General features: G+C 40.0%; 2 protein-coding genes and 1 long non-coding RNA gene across 4 annotated transcripts; 1 reads left to right on the top strand and 2 right to left on the bottom strand.

Annotated features, from left to right (window-relative positions):
* Positions 1-1,232: 1,232 nt before the first annotated feature.
* Positions 1,233-1,922, bottom strand: LOC119650997 (U1 small nuclear ribonucleoprotein C). The gene has a single exon (XM_038054282.1). It carries the CDS (start codon positions 1,771-1,773, stop codon positions 1,303-1,305), a length of 471 nt encoding a protein of 156 aa, XP_037910210.1. The 5' UTR covers positions 1,774-1,922; the 3' UTR covers positions 1,233-1,302.
* A 239-nt stretch (positions 1,923-2,161) lies between these two features.
* Positions 2,162-22,113, top strand: LOC119650996 (deoxynucleoside kinase). 2 transcript variants are annotated; one of them, XM_038054279.1, is made up of 5 exons: positions 2,162-2,312; positions 20,775-20,971; positions 21,030-21,163; positions 21,226-21,344; positions 21,413-22,113. In XM_038054279.1, the coding sequence occupies exons 1-5, from the start codon at positions 2,294-2,296 to the stop codon at positions 21,718-21,720; spliced, it is 777 nt and encodes a 258-aa protein (XP_037910207.1). In that variant the 5' UTR covers positions 2,162-2,293; the 3' UTR covers positions 21,721-22,113. The 2 variants fall into 2 exon arrangements, with proteins under 2 accessions (XP_037910207.1, XP_037910209.1); XM_038054281.1 differs by lacking the exon at positions 2,162-2,312 and adding an exon at positions 9,339-9,606.
* Positions 8,490-9,228, bottom strand: LOC119650998. Its single transcript, XR_005249404.1, has 2 exons — positions 8,963-9,228; positions 8,490-8,777 (listed from the first exon to the last, which is right to left on the bottom strand). It is a non-coding gene; the product is annotated as an uncharacterized LOC119650998 (long non-coding RNA).
* Positions 22,114-23,363: the final 1,250 nt, after the last annotated feature.

The raw sequence follows: 23,363 nt of genomic DNA, 5'->3' as shown, positions 1-23,363 counted from the left end.
CACAGGCCTATTACCCGTACGAGGTGTGCTCGGAATGCGTAATGTACAGTAAATAGATCACACATTAAGGAGGGGCGACAATTGCATTGGCGTCTACGCCACGCAGTGGAACCGGCTCTTTCAAGGTGGCCGACAAATGGGTAGCCCTAGGAGTACTTGATACAGAACGAAAAAGAAAGCATTTCAGCGAACCGCGAACGATGGGGCGTAATTGTAGTTAACAAGATATGTTCCAGAAAAGACACAACGAAAAACGACAGACGATTTGCGCATTTTCTTATGGGGCATGCTACTCAGCAGCTAGCCGATCCCGATAAACTCACTGCGTTACAAAAATGCTCTGCTTTGTCCCCATAGGTTATTGACAGTTACAAAATAAAGAACGTCGGCATAGTTTTACAGAGAGCGTGGAAGATTATTCGTCTATACCATAGAGGCATCACTCCAGACAAATCAGTAACAAACTAGATCTTCTTGGCGGCAATCGGTGCCATCAGTTGCACCTTCTTTTCATTGATTTGAAGGGCGCCTACGAGAATATAAACCCCGATAAAACTACATAACCATGAGCCCTTAGAGAATCCGATACCCTACAAAATTATTAAGGCTCATAGTGCATACCAGAGGAAACTAGCAGGATCATCACTCTATCAAATACGGTATAAGCCAAGGAGGCGTCCTCTTCAACCTGGCGTTAGAAAAAGGGATCCATTTTGTTGATTCAAGAGTCTACTAAACTGCTGGGGGTATGATACAACGTGAAAAGCATATAGAAGAAATATGGCAGACCCTTCCTCAGATGGAGCGTCGGCGTGGGACAGGACACCAGACAGCTGCTGTGGATATCAAATTGGTGGTGCGATGTATACAGTTCCTTAATAAGTCACTAAATCAACATCGGTTGCTACGCCGTTGATGATGTAGCGATCGATACCAGTTTATTTCGAAATAGCATAAGCTGACAATAAACTCAGGTTCCGGAGGTGGAATAAGAAGACAGTAATACCACTAAATGTCTTAGCGTCAGATTAAACGCCAGGAAAAACACCAGAGGATTGCTACGGGCGGAGAGAAATATACACTGGCGCGCCATTTGTAAGGGTGAAAATGCAGGAATCGGGCAGTAAATTTGCCAGCGGGATATCCAACAAAACCTTCATACGAGGTATGATAAAGTAATGCAAACACATGCTTGAATTGAATTCTGAAACGATCAACAAAATACGTACACATTGTGGCTTCCAAAAATTGTATTCCACCAAGTAATACACATTGGAGCAGGGTCTAATCTACAACTTAAAACTACGATTGATTCACATTTGGCGGAGGTCCGGTCACAACAGGCGGTCGCATACCAGGTATAGCGCCCATAGGTGGAGGTGGGCCCATCATTGGTCCCATGTGTCCCATCATCGGTGGCGGCCGCATTCCCATCATTGGAGGCGGAATAGGTCCGTGCGGTCCCATCATCATAGGCGGCATCCCGGGTGGCATCATTCCAGGACGTGGCGGTGGACCAAGCGTGTTCGGTGGTGGGATCGCTGCGCCGCCAGGCTTCGGAGGTGCCACCGCAAATGGATTTTGGCTGATCTTTCCGGCTTTAAATGCTGCGGTTGTAGCATCGATCAAGTGTTGAGCTTGCTCCTCCATCCACTTTTGGTAATAGAACTTGACATTGTCGCGATGTTTGCGTCCCGTGCAATGCGTCTTGCGAACGCTAGGTGAATCGTGGGTTAGGTACGTGTCGCAATAATCACAATAGTATTTCGGCATGTTTATAGAATTTCACTGCAGCCACTTCAACCATGTAATGTGTCCCCGATATAATTTAACTACAAATGAATAAATAACTCGCCCAGTCGCCTTTTATCCCGGCGTCGATTATGAAGCATCCAACTCCTAAACTTCAAAATAGATTGTCACCGCTTGACATATACAGTTTGAGAACATTTAGAGTAAGTTAACACATTTCCCTCGTTGTTTGGAAAACAGCATTAAATTTGAGGAATGAATATTTTGTTCTCCAGCCTACCAAAGCAAATTTACCAAAAAATGTTTTTGTTTCTCTCTCTATAAAGCTCAGTTTTTAAAGGCAAACAACTTTTAAGGCATATTTAAAGGGCACCCTTTAGTTATCGATTACTATTTTAAACATCTGGCAGCTCCTGGGTAACAGAAATTCGCAGTTGTCAAAAATCATATGGAGTGGCGGATGTAAACAGTGTTTAAAGCATTTTTAATTGTTTGAAAGTTCTTTTAATTAATAGTGTTTGCTGATGGAAAATATATTTTTATGATGCTTCGAGTATTTTGTGAGTAATTTATGTCAAGTTCTGATTGAGATCCTCATATGTTATGAGCTTTTTGAATGCAATGCCCAGAGGAATTTCACAACAGAAGCATTGGATCACACCAAGTTGAAATTACTTTCTAATGGGATTGTTGTTTTGATATGATTTCGTTATCGAGTTAAGTTGATAATTGCCCAGCGGAAAATACAACTTACATTTTCTTGAAAATAAACCTTTTAAAAACATGTCAATTGATAATTGTTGGCATATTTCCATGAAAGCCAAGGTCAGAATGACTTCCGCGGTTATTCAGGCAAGGGTGCGTCTTTAGGTGTCTTCCCATGTATTTACAGACTACGGACAAACGTGCCTGCAACGTGACACATTTTTGTTATGGAAGTAGAAATAATAGAAAGTACTCGAAAATGTAAAAGTGCTATTGGCTGGAAGATAACACTGTTATGGTTGGCTGAGCTCTTGACCGTGAAATCCCTCATCAGAGGGTCAGACAAAGATTAATTTTAGCAACAACTGAACAACTGGCTAATCTGTTCAAAAGTGTGTCACTCTAGAACAAATTGAAATTCGGTTCTTTTGCTGTACCACTTTGCTTCTGTACAACCTATTCCTTACCCTTTCCTTCGCGCTCTTCCTATTTGGTGTGGTATAGCGCGTCAACCACTCCGACGCGCCATCGTATTCGGCCCACTGAAATACACTTCATCTCTTCCTAGGACTTCCCTCCTGCTCTCCTCTACTGTTATGCGCCTAGTGTCTTGGGGCGACCCACTCGTCGGCCATCTCAATAGCGGGTTAAAATGCATGGCGTAGTCAACAATGGAAATGTCACACCTCTTTGATATATGACCTACCCATTGCCACTTCAAATCACATCACATATCAGGCCAGCATACTCCGATGATACCACGTAGATAAGTGTTTACGAAGGCTTGGAGTTTTTGAGTAGGGGGGGGTTACTCCCCATGTGCTACTACCATATAACAACCCACTGTCTTAAACTGATCTCTGCATATTCAGAATGGTCTGCGTTGGGTTATCTGCCCTGATATGATTTTAAATATAGTACTTCGTCGGCGCGCAGGCCATTTACTTGTGGACGCGTTGATCAAAAGGTGGAATTGTCAGTGGATAGGACGCACATTAAGGAAGGGAGGCAATACTATTGCTTGCTACGCAATGCAGTGGACTCTACTACAATAAGAACAGAACAGTGGAATATGAATCCTCGGAGGGGCCTCCCGGGAAGTCTTAAGTTCTGGAGGGACAGTAATCCATCCATGGTCGCGACAGAACAGAGGAAGAGGAGTCCCCGAAGGAGCCTCTCCGGAAGTCTTAAGTTTTGGAGGGAGCCGCAATCCATCAACGATGACTCCTCATACACGTTGTTGATGCGCTATGCCCTTTTCAAGGATAATTAGCAAACAAGTATGTATAATATGACAAAATTAAATAGCTGGTTTTGCATCCTTTGCCGGCAAATTGCTTACATCCTAAACAACGATATCATATAGCCCAACTCCGGCAATTTAACAGCAACAATATGTGAACATAATCGAACACGTAATATAAGCAATTTTACTGGGTAATAATAATAATAATCGTTGCAACAATCCATATTGGAGCAGGGCCTTGAAGTGTGTTAGAGCACTTCATTCAATACCGAAACGGTACACTACAGTATACTGTAGGAGGCAATGTGGTCAGCATTGCGCTCGCCCGAGATTATTACCCTGATTTGACTCACGTACTCATTCACAGCTGACTCGACTGGTATCCGACGTCAAATCACGATACAAATCCCACTGCCACAAGTGAGATTTGAACCGCGACCTTCCGTACGACAGCCTTGTGCTCTAACCACTCAGCTACCCGGACCGGGTAATGCTCAGCGAATATGTTAGCAACACGAATACGGTTTAATTTATGCTGAAGAAGATCACGAAACTGAATAGCCTAGCCTGTGACGGATAGAGTGGGTAACAGGAGGTGAACTGTTAAAACGTGCGGGAGCAAAGCTCACAAATGTCCGGAGATAACTTAAAAGTACATCCTCCTATATTTTTTGCTTCGGTTTAACCAAAATATGAATATAAAATAAAGTTTAGTTGCTGGAACTCATTTTTTATCTCCTTTGACTCTTCCATGGTTTTATAATTTCACTTCTTCTACTGCCTCGGCTTCAAGCATTATATATAGATATCGATACCACAGCTGCTACTAACAGTATTCTTATTTTAATTTATGATCTCAATTATTTAACAAGAATGATGAAAAGTTTCCAGATTTTTGTAACTTTTATTATCATTATTGGCGGTGCATTGGAGGAATTCAGCGTTTTCACTGAATGGAAATGTTCTTATCTTGTCTGTCTGTTTCTCCTTTCTGTCTGTCCGTCACACGCATTTTTCTCGGAGACGGTTACCAAATTGGTAGAAAGGTGGGAACCGTGAACGCTCATGCATACAGTGAGTTACATCTCTTTACGTCGAATTTAAAGGGGGTCCCCATACATGGAAAAGACGGGTGTAAATTTGTTTTTCATCAAATATAGTCACGTGGGGTATCAAATTAAAGGTTTCGGTTAGTACTTTGCAAAACCGGTCTTAGTTTTGTTATTTCTTGGGTAGGTTGGGAGTACAGGGGGTTGAAAGTGATCATTTCTTTAAGGGGGCCATTCTCAGAAACTACCCAACCGAAAAATCAGAAAAAAATTAGGGGGTTGCCACTATATGGTGCCTGGACTCCGAAATACCTTCCATACCAATATCTGTTCAAATAAAGTTAATAGTAGTATATTACTATAATTTTTAGTAATTGGCTGCAAAACTCCCCTTAAGGTCATCCCAGCAGGTGATGTAGGCTATAATATAGAGCATGATCTTGCCAAGTTTGGTGGAAATCGCACTATTATTAATAAAGTTATAATAGGTCAAATTTAAAGTAGTTATCGTTCCGATGCTTATAGTTCTTCTAAATAAAAATAAAACTAGGTAGCTTTCTCCTACTACAATATATTTTAATAGTTAGTAAATACGTATTTCGAGAGCTACTTACTCTCTTCCTCAGTACTTAAGCCAGGTACTGAGTACGCTCAGAATGTAGAATTTAATTCTTTAGGAAGGTTTTATCATAAATACCAATTTATATTCTTTTATAAAATTTTTATTAATATTGTCATAAAACACATCATAATAGACTGATACAAACTTTAAATATTTTGTTCATGTTTCTTTTGCTGCTTTGATACAGATTGTTGTCAATTAAAGATTTTACTACTTCTACGGTATTTGCGGATAATGATGCCACGCTTGAATGATTTTTTACAAGAGCCGTGCTTTATTTGTTATAACATCTTTTGCCGTCTATATATATTTTTATAGACCGGGCTGCAACCCTGTCGGCTGAACCAAAACCAAGCGGCCGAGGAGAACCTCCAAGTGATTGCACCGGGAGACGCTGTATCACGTTTATTTGCCGGCCGTAATGTAGTAGGCGAATGCTCCAACAGCCTAATTACGAAACCTTACCAAGGGTATACTTGTACCATGGGAATCGGGATAGCCCTTGAATTCACAGACTTAGGTTGTTGCGGTTGGTCCCTAGTGGGGGCTTCATGGAGGTTGTGGTTGCGTCCAAGGGAACAGAGACCTTCGGTTTTCGACGTGTTGTTGCGTTTCAGCACGGGAGGCATACTGCTTAGTTCGGTAGAGATTTAGGTAGGTCTTGCATCCACCAGTATGAATGCTGAGCTATGCACTCGGTACAGATTGGTACCGATGTAGCTTGTCACAGCTGATTGTTTGATTGTGGTCACAAAATCAATCCGTGTCTTAAGTAGATCATAGGATTAAGTTCCCGAGATAGGTACCTACTTAAAACCATAGAGGCGTAACTATTATATCAGCGCAACTGAAGTCGAGGAAGCAGTATAAAGAATGAAATCGCCGAAAGCAACAAGACTTGATGACATCGCATCTCGTCGCGTCGGGTTATTCAGGAAGGTAGAACACCATCTGACTTTCAAGAAAGTAGTACAGTTCCAATATGGAAAAAGAAGGGAAATCCAGCAGAATGTTCAAATTACCGTTACTTTCCCATACCATGAAGATTTTTGAACGCATTCTTGACAACTGTATTCGCGAAATCGTTGAAATAATCGTGAATCAAGCCGGATTTATCAAAAACTGTGGAAATACTGACGTAATACATGTTGCACGATTAGTCATTGAGAAACGCCGTGAGAAACACCGCCTTCTTACATTGCATTTCTAGATCTAGAGAAAGCGTTTGACCGTGTGCCACACGAATTCATCTGGTATGCTCAACAGTGTCAGAAGAACTCGTGCGCTGAGTTCAATTGCTAGACCAGGATCTGAAAAGTGAAGTTCGAAGTATAGCGGGTGTATCAAAGCCGCTTCGTATGGCTTTTGGTGTTCATCAAAGAAGCGCCCTCTCACCACTCCTCTTTGTTGTTGTTATGGGTACTGTCATAATGTCCAGCACCTGATCCCGAGGAACTTGTCCAAACATGGAATATTCGCTTCATGCAACACGGTCTCAGATTGAATCTGAATTAAACTGAATTTTTGACGATCGATCCCCGACAAGCACAATTAATATTAGCGGTAGTGACTTGAATTGAACTGAGCGATTTAAATATCTCGGTCAACGCTATCAGTCAATGGAGAACTACGTTATGAAATTGCTTCACGCATTAACGCAACCTAGACGAAGTGGCGTTCAACAACTGGTGTTTTTTGTGGCCGACGTACCAACAAACGTCTCAAATCTAAAATGCCGTCCGTCCTGTCGTTCTTTATGGTTTTGAGTCTTGGCCGACTATAAAAGACAATGAACGGCGTCTTGCGGTAATGGAGACGAAGATGGTGCGTTGGACTAGTGCTGTGACACGTTTTGACCACATCCGAAATGAAGATATCCGCGATCGATATGGGGTTGCACCGATCGTGGAAAAAATGCGAGGTCGATTTATTTCTCAACACAGGAGATTGATTATACATTGGTCACGATTCAGAGGCGTTTTTTAAAATTACACCATCGTTGCTACTATCTCTTGTATAGCCCTTTCCCAATGTTTTTTGGAAGTTGCGAGCGTCTTCGATGGTATAGTCACGTAATTCGCGCTAACGAGAAATCACTTGCCAAGATTGGTCTGAACATCGAGGTCGATGGTGAACGACTGAGACAACGGTGGCGTGATACGCTGGATGGGGATTTAAAAGCCTCGAGATTGCATCTAGACAAGGCATTTGATTGAGCCAAATGGCGAAATCGATCACGACCGGCGGACCCCGCTTTTGAACGGGACGAAGGCTGAAAAAAAGAAGATCATATTTCATGCCATTAAAAAGGTCAGTCACACATTTCTGTTCTTTGAAGAGGGAGTGCCGTGGGTGAAATTGTTTCAACTTCGCCCAATGCTCCGCAGCGGTCCGTGGTTGAGTCACCTATCCTGGCCAGGAAGACCTTGTTGAAGGTGTGTGCCCGCTGGGATAACTCTTTTGATAGCTTGGTGTGCTTGTGCGCCGAAGTCCAAATCAATTGGACTTTCTCAAGGTGAGAATTCTCAACTGAGGCATGGATTTCTGGAGCTAAGTAGTGATTGGGTGTTCGAGATGCCATGCATTTGCACGCTCTCAGACTGTCACCATGTGCTGCATGATCGAATCACCGAGGTTGAATAGTAAACAGTCCCCAGATATAGAAAAAACAACTGCGCTGCCCGCCGAACGTGTTGCATCAGTTCCAAGCAGACGGAAGCCACGATTTATGAGTTCATTCACAAGTCGGCCGCATTGTGATGCAATTTGAGACCGGGACTGGTTAGTTGGAGTGTCGTGTTCCAAAGTGGTTTGGATTTTGGTGGACTTGGCGGGTGTCGGGTTTGATCTGATTAAAAATGTATCCAAAGGCCCTGGAAAAGTGCGTGTAACCACTTCCTCTACTCCATAAATAAGCGATCGGAAGATATTACCGGCAATTTTTTTAGTGAAGTAAAAGTTGTTAATGCCACCCATATTCATTTAAGAAAGATTAACTTGCACACTCATAGAAATATTGACTTCACCACTTTCAAAAATACTGCGTGTGCCAAGAGGCATTCTCAACAGTGCTTCGCTATACTGAGGTATTATTTGGTTGTCGATAGTTTATGCATTGAGTAGAATAAAATCTTTCAAAGCAAATTTATTTCTAGTCTTGTTTCAGAACAAAGCAATTGTTTATTTCTTCACTTCACCGATCGAGTTGAAGCTTTACAAATCGTCTGACCGCCACAAGAAAGATCTTATTCGGATTCCGACGTCATTAGCTGTCGTTCCGTTGCTTGCGAGAGTTTGGTGCGAACTTCAGAATGCGTGCGCATAACTATCATGGCATGTTCAAAATGCTTTTAGCGAACTCAAATAATCGCAGCAGGAAATTTCGAATTGATATTCCCTGAAACTGTAATCACTTTTATGACTTCGTTTCTACCAGAACTACATAGCGCGGAATTTTCATTCAACATTTCCACTGACACGAGATGGATCGTGGCGAGCTGCTATGACATCCGCGGGTAAATACGGGTATGTCATAGAAAGCTCGCGAGCGGCTAAATGTACGCAGCTATTAGGAAGTAGGCAACTAACCTTAAAAAAACACTCATTCTAAAATGCCCATGGTTATTGGTAATGCAGTTCTGTAGAAATCTTTCATCCGGTAACTGGGTATTTTTGTTCTTTGCTTTTGCTTCTTTGGAGCAATATTTATGGCGAAGGACAAGCTGCTTCGATTCGATGCAAATATCTAATTTACAGAATTCTTTGCTATATCCCGAACTTTCAATCTCAAACATAGTCAAAATAGCACAAACAATTTAACGTCACTTTCAAAAAATTCCCAAATAATGCAAGAAAGGAAATTTCAAATGATCAATGAATCGTTGACAACGTTTGCGCGCTTTCATATTTTAGCGGGAAGTAAAATTGGGCAGAGGTTGGGATAGTTTATCTTTCTCTAGTCCCGGAGTAGCGTTAAGTCTTCGGAGTTCTGTTGTCGTGGCTTGACTAGGAGCTCATCTCCTTCGTATTTATTGTTACTTGTTGATCCAGTGTTGAGTTTTTCATTTAAAATTATCGCGATTATGGGAAAAATTTTCGTAATTTGAAGTCGAGACAGTTTCAATTTTTACAAAATTTGCTCGGACAGGAATATTGTGCGATAATTTTATGTGTATTGATTGAGCTTATTCAGTGCTTTTTATTGCATTGTAAGATTTTGGACTAACAATTCGGTAATTTTTTTGTAAATTATTTAAAAAAATATATGGCAATGTGGCTTAAGAACGCGATTAAAAATTTGAATTTGTTAGAACTAGAGTACGTTTTAATAATGGGTGACCTCAATATTTGGGAACCATTATGGCCTGGATTTTGTTGTTCATTTTGGCGCGCATTCCACTTTCGCGCCAAGATTCACGTCAAAAATAATGCTTCGGTCACATTATGACTTACTCATAAACTCATGATTCAAAACTCAAACAATTTTTCAGTTTCACAAATTGGTTTCGTAGCATGTGAATCGAGATTTATTACTCTTGCGAAATTAAACTCAACTTCCCTTCGTTATCATCTTATTTTGATTTCTGCTATCTCTTCTGCGTTGCAAATTTTGTTTATACATATGTGGAACAAATTATGTTTCGTATGATCATATACATATAACTAAATTTAAATTCGCAAGCACTTCCTAGAGCTCCACATTTTCCTCAATATTTGTTTACGCTTAGAATGAAGTTGGTGCAAAAATCAGCGTTGAAGTGTTTGCGTAACAGATACTTCTCAATAGAAACCAGTTTCTGGTGTGGGACCCGGTCGATACCCTTTCTGAATAGTGTGTCATTGTGCATTTCCTTAGAATACAATGATATCAAATGTAGGAGTTATGTTCACCCAAATATGCACAATCCGCAAGATTCGGATTTTTCGCGACTTATTCTTAACTAAATCTCAAAGCCCAAAGTGTTATTGTTTCCTGTAAGCATTCCATTGGGAATAAGTCATTTCTGCGAACCACAATCTGGTTTCTCGACTATACGTTCTATGGATAATTACAATAAATGCTACACGTTTAGCATTTTGTGGCGTTTTCTAGAAGAGCTTCGTTACCTGTGCGAGAAAAAGCATTTTTTCTTCAAAACAATTTCAGGTACTTGTTTGCCTTTTGAAGAATTTAACATATAGGTTGGATGATTGTTATTTGCTTTCCTTTTTGTTTTCTTTTTTCATTTATCAGATGGGCAAGAAGTAAAGTACTTTTTTTAAAATAGATATTTCAAAAAATATGTAAGTTACTGAATTGTTTTTAATTTATCTATTAAGCTTACATGTTATATTATGCCTATTCCTTTAGTACATAGCATTCAATTATCCACCTTATGAAAGGATCGCAGTTGGAAAATATGATCGTTGATAAATTGATCCTGCTTCGTTTTTAAGGTTTTGTGTAAAACAAAACCTTATTAAAATCGATTCAATGTCTGTCTGTCTGTCTGTCTGTCACACGCATTTTTCTCCAAAACGGCTAAACCGATCCAAACGAAATTTGGTGGACAGATGGGAACTATGAAATCCCACGCATACAGCGAGTGGCATAAATTTAGGTGGAGTTTAAAGGAGGGCTCCCCATACATGCAAAGGGCGGATTCAAAAATTTTTTTCACCGGATATAGTTGTGTAGGGTATCAAATGAAAGGTCTCGATTTGTACTTTCCGAAACTGGCATTAGTTTTGGCATAAATTGCAAAGTGCGTGAGTAAGGAGTCAAAATGTACGCATTTGAAGTGAGACAGGACTCATTTTCGGAAACTACCCAACCCAAAAATCCGAAAAAAATCAGGGTGGTGCGCCTAGATGAAATCTAGGCCTCAAAATATGTCCCATTCCGATATCTGCTCAAATAAACTTACTAATAGTATATTATTACTTTTTAGAAATTTACTGAAAAACCCCCCTTAAATCCATCCTAGGACTTCCGGATTCTGTACCAGCATAGTGGACAATATTTCGTGTATATGCCCCAAATTTCATAGAAATCAGGCAATTAACACCAAAGTTATAGCAGTTCAAACTTAGCAATTTCGCGTGAGTTTACTGCTTCCAAAGCCATGCAAATTGGATGCTGACGTCATAATTACCCGGAATAATTGACATTCGCGTGGAATATTAAAGTCACATTTATGAAGAATCTATTTATCTGCAGCCCTTTTTAAGGTTTTGTGTAAAACACTTATGTGAAATCTAATCTTCGAGAGATGTCCCATTCCGGTATCTACTCAAAAAATTTACTAATAGTATATTATCAACTTTTAGAAATAGACTAAAAAACTCCCCTTAAGTTCATCCTAAGTGCTTTCCATCAAATGATTTATTTAAATCGCTTTCCAGAAAATAGAGGGCAATGGAATTTTTAGCTATATTACACGGAGCTGTCGTGCACTCGTCGCTCCTCACATCTTTTCTTTTTCTTCAGCCTTCAGTTCACAAGCGGGGTCGGCTCGTGATGATCGGTTTCGTCATTTTATTGTATCGAATGCCTCATCAGGATGTAATCTGATCAATACTGGTTGTTGAATTCTCGTTAGCGTGAATTACGTGACCACACCATTGAAAACGCCTCTCTTGCAGTTTTCCCACGATCGGTGCAAACCCATATCGATCGCGGATATTGTCATTCCAGACGTAATCAAAACGTGTCACGCCACCAGTGCAATGCAACATCTTCGTCCCCATTACCGCAAGACGCCGTTCATTGTCCTTTATAGTCGGCCAACACTCAGAACTATAGAGAGTGGCAGACGGACGACATTGCAATAAATTTTAGATTTGGGACGTGCGCTGACACGTTGATCCCAAAGAACACCAGTTGGGGAATGCCACTTCATCCAGGTTGCATTAATGCATGAAACAATTTCATTACGCCGTTCTCCATTGGCTGATAGCGTTGACGCGAGATATTTAAATCGCTGAGTTCTGGCAATGGCAGTAACCTGCCCTTCGAGATACTTAAATCGCTGAGTTCTGGCAATGGCAGTAACCTGCCCAGAACTGAACGATTTCAATATCTCGGGTCAATGCTATAAGCCAATGGAGAACTACGTTATGCTCCTCACATAGGGAAACACAAAACCTTTTATACCTGAAGCGTCAAGCTTCCGGTTTCCCGACTTGTTTCAATTAAATTTGGAAAATTGGTTGATATAGATACTTGGAATAGATATCGTTTAAAGTTTGCCCAAACATTTTCGATAGGATTATGATCTGATGAGTTACTTGGCCTCTAACTGGCTTGGTATGATAGGGAGTTACACCTTATGTTAAAACGAGACATATGGTGTTTCTTTTGGATATCAGTATCAATTTTTGGGGCATCTCCCGTAGATCGGCATTATTTCTAATCTGGGATATTCAAGTGATTTCCATCTAACTTTATCCTTATTTTTTTCTTATTGGCGTATTGGTGTAGATCCTGAATTGATTGCCACGTCTCTTTTGGCAATGTTACAGAGCAATCAAAAAAATATACATTAGATAAAAATTCTTGTAATCTACAAAAAAAAATCTAATAATTTTTGCAAGTGGCCCTTATCTTGAATTTATTGTCTCTCTTGAAAATGTCGTTCATAAAATAATCGGCGCTAAATTAAATTAGGAATTGCAGCTTTGATTATCTGCGTTTTCGCCCCTTATTTATTAAATTCTACTTTTATATCAAAATTTTCAAATTTTGATCCTCGTGGATACAGCAGTCCTGATAAGATCTCTACCCCGTTGATAGTCACTTTTTATAACTTAGTTGTTTAAAAACTCACCAGAAACATGTGAATAATGAACTATCATAAAACGATTTACCTAAAATCACAAAACAAATTATAAAGCTCAATTCACAAAAAACGGATCTCCCAATTTTAACTAGTTGAATTGAAAAGTGGTACCCTACTATTTATCCACTCTAATTTTTAATTTTTATTTCTAAGATGAATTCACATTATCATTAAAATCGATTGACTATCTGCCCTCCGTCTGTCTGGCTGTCATACGCATTATTCTCGGAAACGCTTATTGTGATTGACATCAAATTTTATGGAAAGGTGGGAACTGTGAATGCTCTAGCATGCAGGGAATTACATTATTCTATGTCGAATTTAAGGGGGTCCCCATACATGCAGAAGGAGAGTGTATGTTTTTTTTTACCGAATATATTCATGTGGGGTATCAAATGAAAGTAGGACTTTTCGAAGCCGATCTTAGTTTTGACATTTGATGGGAAGGTGGGGAGTGTGGGGGTCGAAAGCTTTAACAGACCCATTCTCAGAAACTATCCAACTGAAAAATCTGAAGAATATCAAGAGGCTGCCACTATATGGGGCCTAGGCTCCGAAATACCCGCTACGTCGATATCTATCTTCATTATTAGTATGTTACTACAATTTTTAGTAATTGCAATATAGGCTATAATATAGAGCGTGATCCCACCAAGTTTGGTGAAAATCGCACTATTACTAACAAAGTTATAATAGGTCAAATTTGTCGCTTTGCAAATTTAAGACTTTGAATGTTAATATCACGTGAAAGTAGACAGTGTCACATAATATATGCATATATTACGTGCTAGGTACTAATGGGACAAATGCACGCTTAAATGTCTTTGTAAAAGAAATACACCAAACCTTTCAATCCTGAAGCGTCCACCTTCCAGTTTTCCGACTTGTGTTTTAATTATAAGTTTGCCAATCGTTATTCTAATCATTATGTAAATATTTCTGGATGATATTTTCGTTTTAAAGCGGTTAACCACGCCAATATTTGGGGAACTATTCATCCAATCCTTGCTTCTTCTAGATGTAGATAGACTGTTCTAAGCCTCCCACCGTTCCACCTTATTGCTTGGTTAAGTTCATAATTGATAATTTTTACACCAGGATCGAACTTAGCACCGATAGGATTCCTAACCCGAACAGTGCTATTTTCTGCATCTTTGGAAGGAAGAGGATCTTATTATCCATATGCCCAAAAGCGGTCTTCATATCTAGCCGCGAACTAGCCCTATTTGGTGTCAAGAACTAAATCTCATTTTTTCCAATTTTTGTAAAGCCTTTGATTCTGCCAATTAGCACATATTCTTTTCCAAACTCTCCTTACTCAATTTTCCACATCAATTACAATGTCTCGCTTCCTATCCTTCTAACAGTTGCAAGTTTTTTTTAAATTCTCTCTTTCTGGAGTTATTCAAGGTTCTGTACTAGATCCCAATTATTTCTCCTTTTTATTAATAATCTTCGCTCTTTTCTCATCTGACCATCCTTGCTTTAAGCAGATAACCTTAAATTGTTTACCTCTATTTCAGTCAAGCCCGATTATACTTTCCTGCAATCTAATTTAGGCACTTTGGTCTGTTGGTGCTCGGTGAACAAGCTGACACTTAATGTCACTCAATGTGTTGCTCGCTGAAACCTTCTCCAACATCGTTTTCCTACTTTTTTGGTTGACAGCCTCTATCACTTCTAGGCTTTTTACAAGCCCTGGGTGTATTCGCTGACGGTAAATTTAGTTTCAATTTCCTCTTCATTGACATTGTCAGTCGTGCTTCCAAAATATTTGGCCTTATCCTGCCTTCATCTTCCGATTTCACCTCAATCCAGCCTTCCTTAATACCTTTGAACTCGTTAGAAACATCCCTGAATCTCTCCTCCCAGTCGTAACGAATCTTCCTTTTGTAGTAGCATTACATTGGGTTCATCGTCAGATCTCCATTGCGGTGGAACATAAGCGCAACTGTGAAAATTGTACTTTTACAGGGGAGTTAAGTATTAAAATAAAAATAAATAAATAAATAAAATAAAAATGTCCGGATAGTTGAGTGGTTAGAGCGCAAGGCTGTCGTACGGAAGGTCGCGGTTCAAATCTCACTGGTGGCAGTGGAATTTGTATCGTGATTTGACGTCGGACACCAGTCGACTCAGCTGTGAATGAGTACCTGAGTCAAATCAAGGTAATAATCTCGGACGAGCGCAATGCTGACCACATTGCCTCCTAGTGTACCGTTATGGTCTTGAATGAAGTGCTCTAACACGCTTCAAGGCCCTGATCCAACATGGATTGTTGCGCCAACGATTATTATTATTATTAATGATAAGTGATTTAGAATGTTGGTAATTTTTACACAACTTTGCTGAAGTTTTGCCTAATGAATCGTTTTCGGACCTGTCGGAAATATTTGATTTTGAATTAATTTTGCAGTTACGTCAATGTTCTGAAGAATTCAAATCTGACTTGCTCCTGGTAGTCTTACGTTTGGCTCTACTTACATTTAGAGACAATTTTCGTACATTTCTAGTTCAATTCCTCCTCCTACTTTTAGGTTTTATATAAAACAAAACCTTATTAGGTTCGATTTAATGTAAGTATGTCTGTCACAGGAAATTTGCTCTAGAATGACTGAACTGATGTCTCTTTACATACAACGAGCAGGAAGATTTTAAGTTGAGTTTAAGGGGGTCCCATACACGTGAAAGGAGATTGTAATTTTTTTTATCTGAATGTGGTTATGTGTGTCGTCAAATCTGTTCATATAGAGTTAATAATGGTTGATTAATATATTTTAGAATTTTATCAAAAAGATCCCCCTTTATTATAGACGTATGAAATTTGTCACAAGCATAAATGATGTTCTGACTTACTGTACTAATGATAACATCTTTCAGCTTAGTGTGAAGATGGTGTTATTGCGACTTCGATTTTCCACTTATAGGTATTACTAAGGGCTTTGTTATGGGTTGTTTCAGTGTTCACTCTAACCCGGAATTTAGGCGGAATTGTTATTCGAGCCCAGAGCACCATGCTAACGAGATGGTGATTCGAGTCTATATATGCCCCGTATAGGTTCTGACACTCATCAACACTGAGAGGTGGCGGCGATCGATTAACACATGGTCAATTCAGTTGAAAGTGTCTCTTTCTGAGGCCCACGTTTATGTGTAGTCCGCTTTCCTCGCAAACTAACTACTTCCAACAATCATTTCGTGTGACATTGCTAGTTGAATAATCCACTGTCGTTGCTAGATTTTTAGATACTATGGAAGCCAACGACTCACCTAAATAGATGCTACAATGCCTACTTGGCTATTAAAAGTTCCAAATATGATTTTAATATATAATATTTGATATTTGACACCCATCCATACCGGGGATTATTAGAATCGATTCGAAGTCTCTCTGCCGATCAGAATATGGCCATGTAGCGAAGGGAAGTGAGGCCCCAAAATATGACCCCCAAGAAGTGTAACAGGTCTCATTCTCAAAGCCTATCCACCCAAAATCCGAAACAAATCACTTGGGGTATCTAAACGTAATCTGGGCCTCAAAATTCGTCCCGCCCCCCGAAATCTACACAAACGAAGTTAATAATAGAATATTAGCATATTTTCGAAATTTAGCCGGAAAGCCCTCTTAAGTTTATCCTAGAAGTACAAAATTTGGAATAAGCATAGGGGATAACATAAGTTATAACTGGGAAGTTTGAAAAAAAACAACTATTATTAACAAAGTTATTAAAGGTGAAACTTTTATATTTTATGTGAATATCGTGCATTCTAAAACGTGTATGACGGCATCATAAGATCAATTCGTCAATGCCACGACAAAGTGAGCTCATATGAATGGGGGTCGCAAGGAAACATTTCGTTTTAGTTTTTTAATAATTTATATATCAATATCAATTACTTGAGATAGACATATGTATGTATCTATATTTTTTTTTTTTTTTTTTATATGGATGGAGGTGGAGATCTTAGAAAGACGCTGCTGCGCCAGGGTGCAGCAGTGTGTGGGATTCACACCCACTAAAACCACCCCCACTCTTCCGCCCCTCCCCGCGGGACCACCGTGAAGTATTACTTCGCGGGGGAGGCTCTGGTTCGCTATACCAGCTCATCCATGTTACGTCTCCGTCGCGCCGCCTTCCGAGCTCGATCCAACTCCAGGAGTTTTGTCTGCACCACGGCTACTGCTTCATTTACCCCCATCCAGTTTTCCTCCTCCTTCAACATCTCTTCCACCAGGTCACCAGGTTGGAGGGCTCGATGTCCGCCCCTAAGATGCTGTTCAACCTCCTTTTCTGCTGCAGAAATCTGGGACAATAGAACATAACGTGCTCCGGGTCCTCGAGTGTAGCACCGCATTCAGGACAGTTGGGAGACTCGTCCAACTCGAAGCGATGCAAGTACTTCCTATAGCCACCGTGTCCCGTAAGGAACTGTGTCAGGTGGTAATTCAATTCTCCGTGCTTTCGGTTGACCCATTTCTCGATGCACGGGATCAATGTCAATCAATGCCCTTGTCGGAGTTATCCCATCGTTGTTGCCACTTGCCACACAACTCTCTCCTGATGGCTTTTCGGAAATCCGCATTCACCTCTGCTGGATTTGCCTTCCGTTTTTCGTAGAGTCAGTGTGCCTCGCTCGCTAGAAGATCTATAGGGATCATTCCTGCGATAACACACACTGCCTCCGTCGACGCCGTCCTAAATGCGCTGCACACCCTTAGCGCAATTGGCCGGTATGCCGAACATATCTTCCTCCGGTTGACAGCGTGGTTCAACGCTCCCGCCCAGACAGGGGCCGCGTATAGCAGGATCGACCTCACCACTCCCGCGATGAGTAGCCTGCGACTATACTTCGGCCCTCCCACGTTAGGCATCATCCTTGCAAGGGATGAGCTGGCATTTGCTGCCTTTTATCGCGCATAATCCAAGTGTCCCTTGAAACTCAGCTTGGCATCGATCATCACCCCCAGGTATTTGACAACCGATTTTGAGACCACCTCACGATTACCAACCCGGATGGTAACCGTGTTGTTCTTTCTACGGTTGGTAATGAGGACCGCCTCCGTCTTTTCGTCCGCCAGGTCCAGCTTGACCATTCGTAACCATGACTTGATGGTATGAATGGCTTCATTTGCATAAAGCTCCACGTCCTCGGGATGCTTCGCAATTGCAACTACCGCCAAGTCGTCCGCAAAACCAATCAGCGTTGTCTCCTCCGGCACGCGAAGGCCAAGCACTCCGTCGTACATTATGTTCCACAGCAGCGGTCCCAATACAGAACCTTGAGGCACACCTGCTGTCACAATGTACTCCTTCGGCCCGTCGTCCGTCTCGTACCAGAGAAGTCTATCCGAAAAGTAACTCTCGATGAGCCGAGCCAAGTAGCTAGGAACACCCAGTTTGGCCAAAACGCCCTTAATCCAGCCCCAGTTGGCTGAGTTAAAAGCATTTTTGACGTCCAGCGTCACCAGAGCACAGCATTTGCCCATGGCCATCGCATTTCGAGCCAATTCCACGACCTTTGCTACTGCATCGACCGTAGAACGGGCTCGCCGAAACCCATATTGCCGCTCTGTATGTATCTATATGCACATGCTAATGAAGCTTTGGGGTAGTACCTAATTCAGATAGATATATTTGTACATTAAACCAGCAGTATGCGTACTGTATACATACATATGTGTGCTTTTTACACGAAGTAAATCGCAAATATGTGTACGATAAATTTATATATATATGAGGATATCTACGTCTGTAATATGTACGTAAATCTTGTAGTTTGAAGAAAATTTTGGGTTTTTAGCCATATATGAATGTAAAAGTGTGCGTAGAAAGTTTTTCACCTTAAATGAACACAAAACCATTATACCCGAAGTACCCGCTTCCGGTATTCCGATTTTTTTGTATCCGTTTTTGGTGAACTTCTTCACATTTCTTAATAATGTGGAACTCCTAGTGTGAACCGCATGGAATTAGCTATAATCGATAGAGCACTTTGCAGCGCGCACTTTTTTGTGTAAATAGCCGCTGACGCGGAACTTAAAGTTCCTCACATAGGGACACAACGCGTTTTGTACTTGTAGCGTTAAGCTTCCGGTTTCCCGATTTGCTTAAGTACGGCCTTGGAAAATCTATGCGGAGTTTCCTGTTGTTTATAAACTGTTTTTGTGAAATATTCTACTATTATAATCACCAAAATAGATAAATTTATGAATGGTTTATGAATGAATAAATTTGTTTGAAGGATTTACTACTTATTACGCTAGCTCTGATCTAGTGATTCTTGGATTTTCATTCACCTTACCCAAAATAATTCTATATTATCGGCTGGAAAGTCTTTTTGGTCCATGCGTTGCGTAATTTATCAGTTATCCTTTATTTTCATATTTTGTAATGATATATTGTATGGTTTAAACAGCTAAACTGCTAATTTAAAGTGATATTACCCTACTTTATATTCAACAATTAAATTTTTAGTGTCTGTACTGATGTCTCGTTTTGAGCACAAAATTTCACGGAAAAGTGAATATATGCTCCTAATTGTAAGCACGTTGACAAGATGACAACATTTCAGTAAAAATATCATTTTTTAAATGAAATAAACTTGTGTTACTCATCAAGAAATATATAAAGGTGTTATTTTTAGGCTTTTTTAGTTATTTGCATTTCAATGTCAATTACTCGAAGTAGAAAGGTGTATGTATATGTATATGCTAATAAAACTTGCGGATAGTAACCAATATCATAGGCATGTGTGTACCTGGATACCAGCGATTATTAATTTACGTACATAACATATATGTGCATACTTTTGTGCAAGGAGTAAAGTGGAAATGCGTGAGATCAATTTATATGTATATTGTGCGCATCGTCATGCGGTAGTAGACAGTGTTTGTTTATTTAGGATGAACACAGTATTTATGCTGTCGAGATGTTATGGGTATCTTGGAGTTTGATAAAATATGACGGAATATTTTATATTCTTAGCTATGTACGAACGGAAAATCGTGCATAGAGAGTTTTTTCACATAAGATGAACAGAAAACCTTTATACCCGAAGCGTCGAGCTCCTGGTATTCCGACTAGTGTATGTATGGGACGGATAATTGTTCGTTGCCACTCATCAGGCAATGATTCGCACCTCCACACTTTGAACAAAAGTTGATGATTTGGTTGGTGTAATTGGTCACATCCATATTTAACCAGTTCGGCTGTAATCTCGCTTCTGGCGGCTTATGACTTTAAGTCGATGAATTGCACGGACTCTACTATGTTTGATGATGGCAGTATTTGTCCGTTGTCTTCAATTGGCGGGACCTCCCAACTCGCCGATATACTGCTTGTTGGGTACAAAATACTGAACCTATCGCTCCAATATGCCCATTCGACCGGAAATCAGATTTTCCTCTTTGTCTGCAATATGCACGCAACTTATCACATTTCCCGGCTGATAAGTTTAAAAAAAAGCATCGTGATTCATGATATATTTTATCGTAGCGCCAAATAGCATTACGATTATATCCCTTTTTGCTTCTAGTGTATTTATAATTGAAAATTACACCACCTTCGGAAATATTTCAGACCGAACTATCAAGACGATGGCGTTAACTCGATCTCCAAAATACGCCGAGAATAATCAACCTTTCACCGTTTTAATTGAGGGTAATATCGGAAGTGGTAAAACGACATTCCTTAATCATTTCAATAAATTCGATGACATTTGTTTATTATCGGAGCCCGTGGAGAGATGGCAAGATGTTGGCGGATGTAATTTGCTTGTGAGTATTTTGAATTAAGTTGTGGGAGTGAATATATTGAATCAGACCGGAATTCCAGGACTTGATGTATAAAGAGTCCAACCGATGGGCGATGCCGTTTCAAACATATGTAACCTTGACAATGCTGGAAATGCATACGAAGCCAACGGATAAGAGTGTGAAAATAATGGAGCGTTCATTGTTCAGTTCAAGGTATGTCTTCTAAAAGTTTAGCAATTTCAAATCATGTTAACCGGGATCTTTTTCTCTTCTAGATATTGTTTCGTGGAGAATATGTATGCTAATGGAACCCTCCATAAAGGCATGTACCAGATACTGCAGGATTGGTATAGGTTTATTGAGAAAAGTATTCATATTCAAGCTGACTTGATTGGTAATTTTTTTAGCTGAAACGTCTCGTTCATTGATTGTTACAAATATTTCGATGTATTTCTTTTACAGTTTATCTTCGAACAAGTCCTGAAGTTGTATTTGAACGTATGAAAACGCGTGCGCGGTCTGAAGAAAGCTGCGTACCGCTAAAATATCTGGAAGAACTTCACGTCTCTCACGAAGACTGGCTTGTACACAGAAAAAGGGGCAACCCGAACACGCCCGTTTTAATCCTGAATGCTGATCTAGATTTGGAAAATATTGGGTCAGAGTACAAACGTTCGGAAGACAGTATTTTTAAGGCGTCAATACGAGAGCCAATCATGCGTGAGCCGATATATGTATCGCCTAGCAAACGTGAACGATTGAGTAGTTAAGGATTAAGAGAACTAAGTGATAGTATAGAATAATCTGAATCTTTTTTCGGCATTTTAATTATTTTGTAATTAATAATTTTTATATTCACATAAGGGATTCTCTAGATTTAGTATTTTTTTCCCAAATATGCTTGGCATTTCAAAACGGGGAGATGACCGGGTACGATTTAATCGCTCGCGTAATTTTACAGTCCTTTATTGAAGTGTCAGATTAGTTTGGGGAGATAAATTGTAGATATAAACTACCGCTCAAAAGTATTTGTCCAAATAATAAATTACTATTTCAAACGATGACATTTTAAAAGCTCCAGTTCTTTGAAATAGTGTTTAGAGTACATTGTAAACCGTAAATATATTGCAGGCGGTGGAATTATTAAATGTTAGTCTCATCAATGTGTTTACTCTTAATAATCGCTTTTCAAAGTTTTAGAAGAAGAAGTAATTTTTAATTTTATCAATGCCTCCGGTGAGATTGTAAAATATCTGTAGAAGTTCAGCAGGCTTGATGACGTGATGTACGTGGCAGTTCACCAAGTATGAGCTTTTTGGTTCGAGATCGGATAACCAGAATGACAGGGAATCTGAGTCACTTTGTGGTAAACTTTTTAAGGTTTTGTGTAAAGCAAAACTCTGTGTGTCCGTCTCATCTTATATCTCAGAACCGGTTACTCCTATTGATACGAAATTTGGAAGAAAGGTGGGACCCGTGAATCCCATTGCATGCCGTGAGTAACATAGTTCAACGTTGAGTTTAGGGCGGGACACCGTGTGTAGTCGTGTGGGATATCAAATGAACAGTGTTGATTATTACTTTTGACATTGGTTGCAAATGGGAGGAGTGTGAAGGTCCTAAATGGGTGAGTTACTTGGAAGACCTCAGAAACTACCCAACTTCCATGTCCATGCACATCGTATCTAGGCTGCAAAATATTTTCCCTACCTATATCTGTTTTGAATAAAGTTAATAATAGTATATTTCCATATTTATTGTAAGCGTATATTCCGGAATTTCCGGGAACCCTCCCTTAAATTTATCCTCGAATAATCAACAATATTGCCAAGTTTGATAGATAAGGCGCTATTACTAACAAAATTATAATAGGTCAAATTTGCCACTTTTATGCAAATTCATTACATTCTAATGCCCGGCCCACATATTTGCCAAGCCTTAAGGAAAAGTCGCAAGCGCGAGCGTGTGGATAGGTGGCTTTACGCATTTTTCTCGGAAACGATTGTAGCGATTGGCACCGAATCTGGTGGAAAGGTGCGAACTATGAACACTCACGGGTTAAACGGCGAATTTAAGGGGGGGGGGATGTAAATTTTTTTCATCAAATATAGTCATGTGGGGTATCAAATGCAAGATTTCTGTTAGCACTTTTTGAAGTCGGCCTTAGTTTTGACATTTGTTGGAAAGGTGGTGAGTGCGGAGGTTGAAACTGATCATTTCTTTAACGGACCTATTCGCAGAAACTACACAACCGAAAAAACTGCCTAGGCTCCGAAATACCCTACATATCGATATCTGTTCAAGTTAATAATAGTATATTACTATAATTTTTAGTAATTGGCTGGAAAACCCCCCTTAGGTTCAGCCTAGTACCATAAAAATGCAGCAATGTACGCTATAATATAGAACATGA

Source organism: Hermetia illucens, chromosome 3 (genome assembly GCF_905115235.1).
Source record: "Hermetia illucens chromosome 3, iHerIll2.2.curated.20191125, whole genome shotgun sequence".
In the NCBI taxonomy this organism is placed as follows: domain Eukaryota; kingdom Metazoa; phylum Arthropoda; class Insecta; order Diptera; family Stratiomyidae; genus Hermetia; species Hermetia illucens.
The sequence above is the reverse complement of the archived record's forward strand: the minus strand, read 5'-3'. Positions and strand labels throughout refer to the sequence as shown.

Excerpts from the sequence above, each read along its gene's own strand:
- LOC119650997 (XM_038054282.1), bottom strand. The coding sequence starts at position 1,773 with ATGCCGAAATACTATTGTGATTATTGCGACACGTACCTAACCCACGAT.
- LOC119650996 (XM_038054279.1), top strand. Across the intron at positions 20,972-21,029 it reads TTGGCGGATGTAATTTGCTT|GACTTGATGTATAAAGAGTC; the intron begins GTGAGTATTTTG and ends CCGGAATTCCAG. Across the intron at positions 21,164-21,225 it reads CGTTCATTGTTCAGTTCAAG|ATATTGTTTCGTGGAGAATA; the intron begins GTATGTCTTCTA and ends TTTCTCTTCTAG.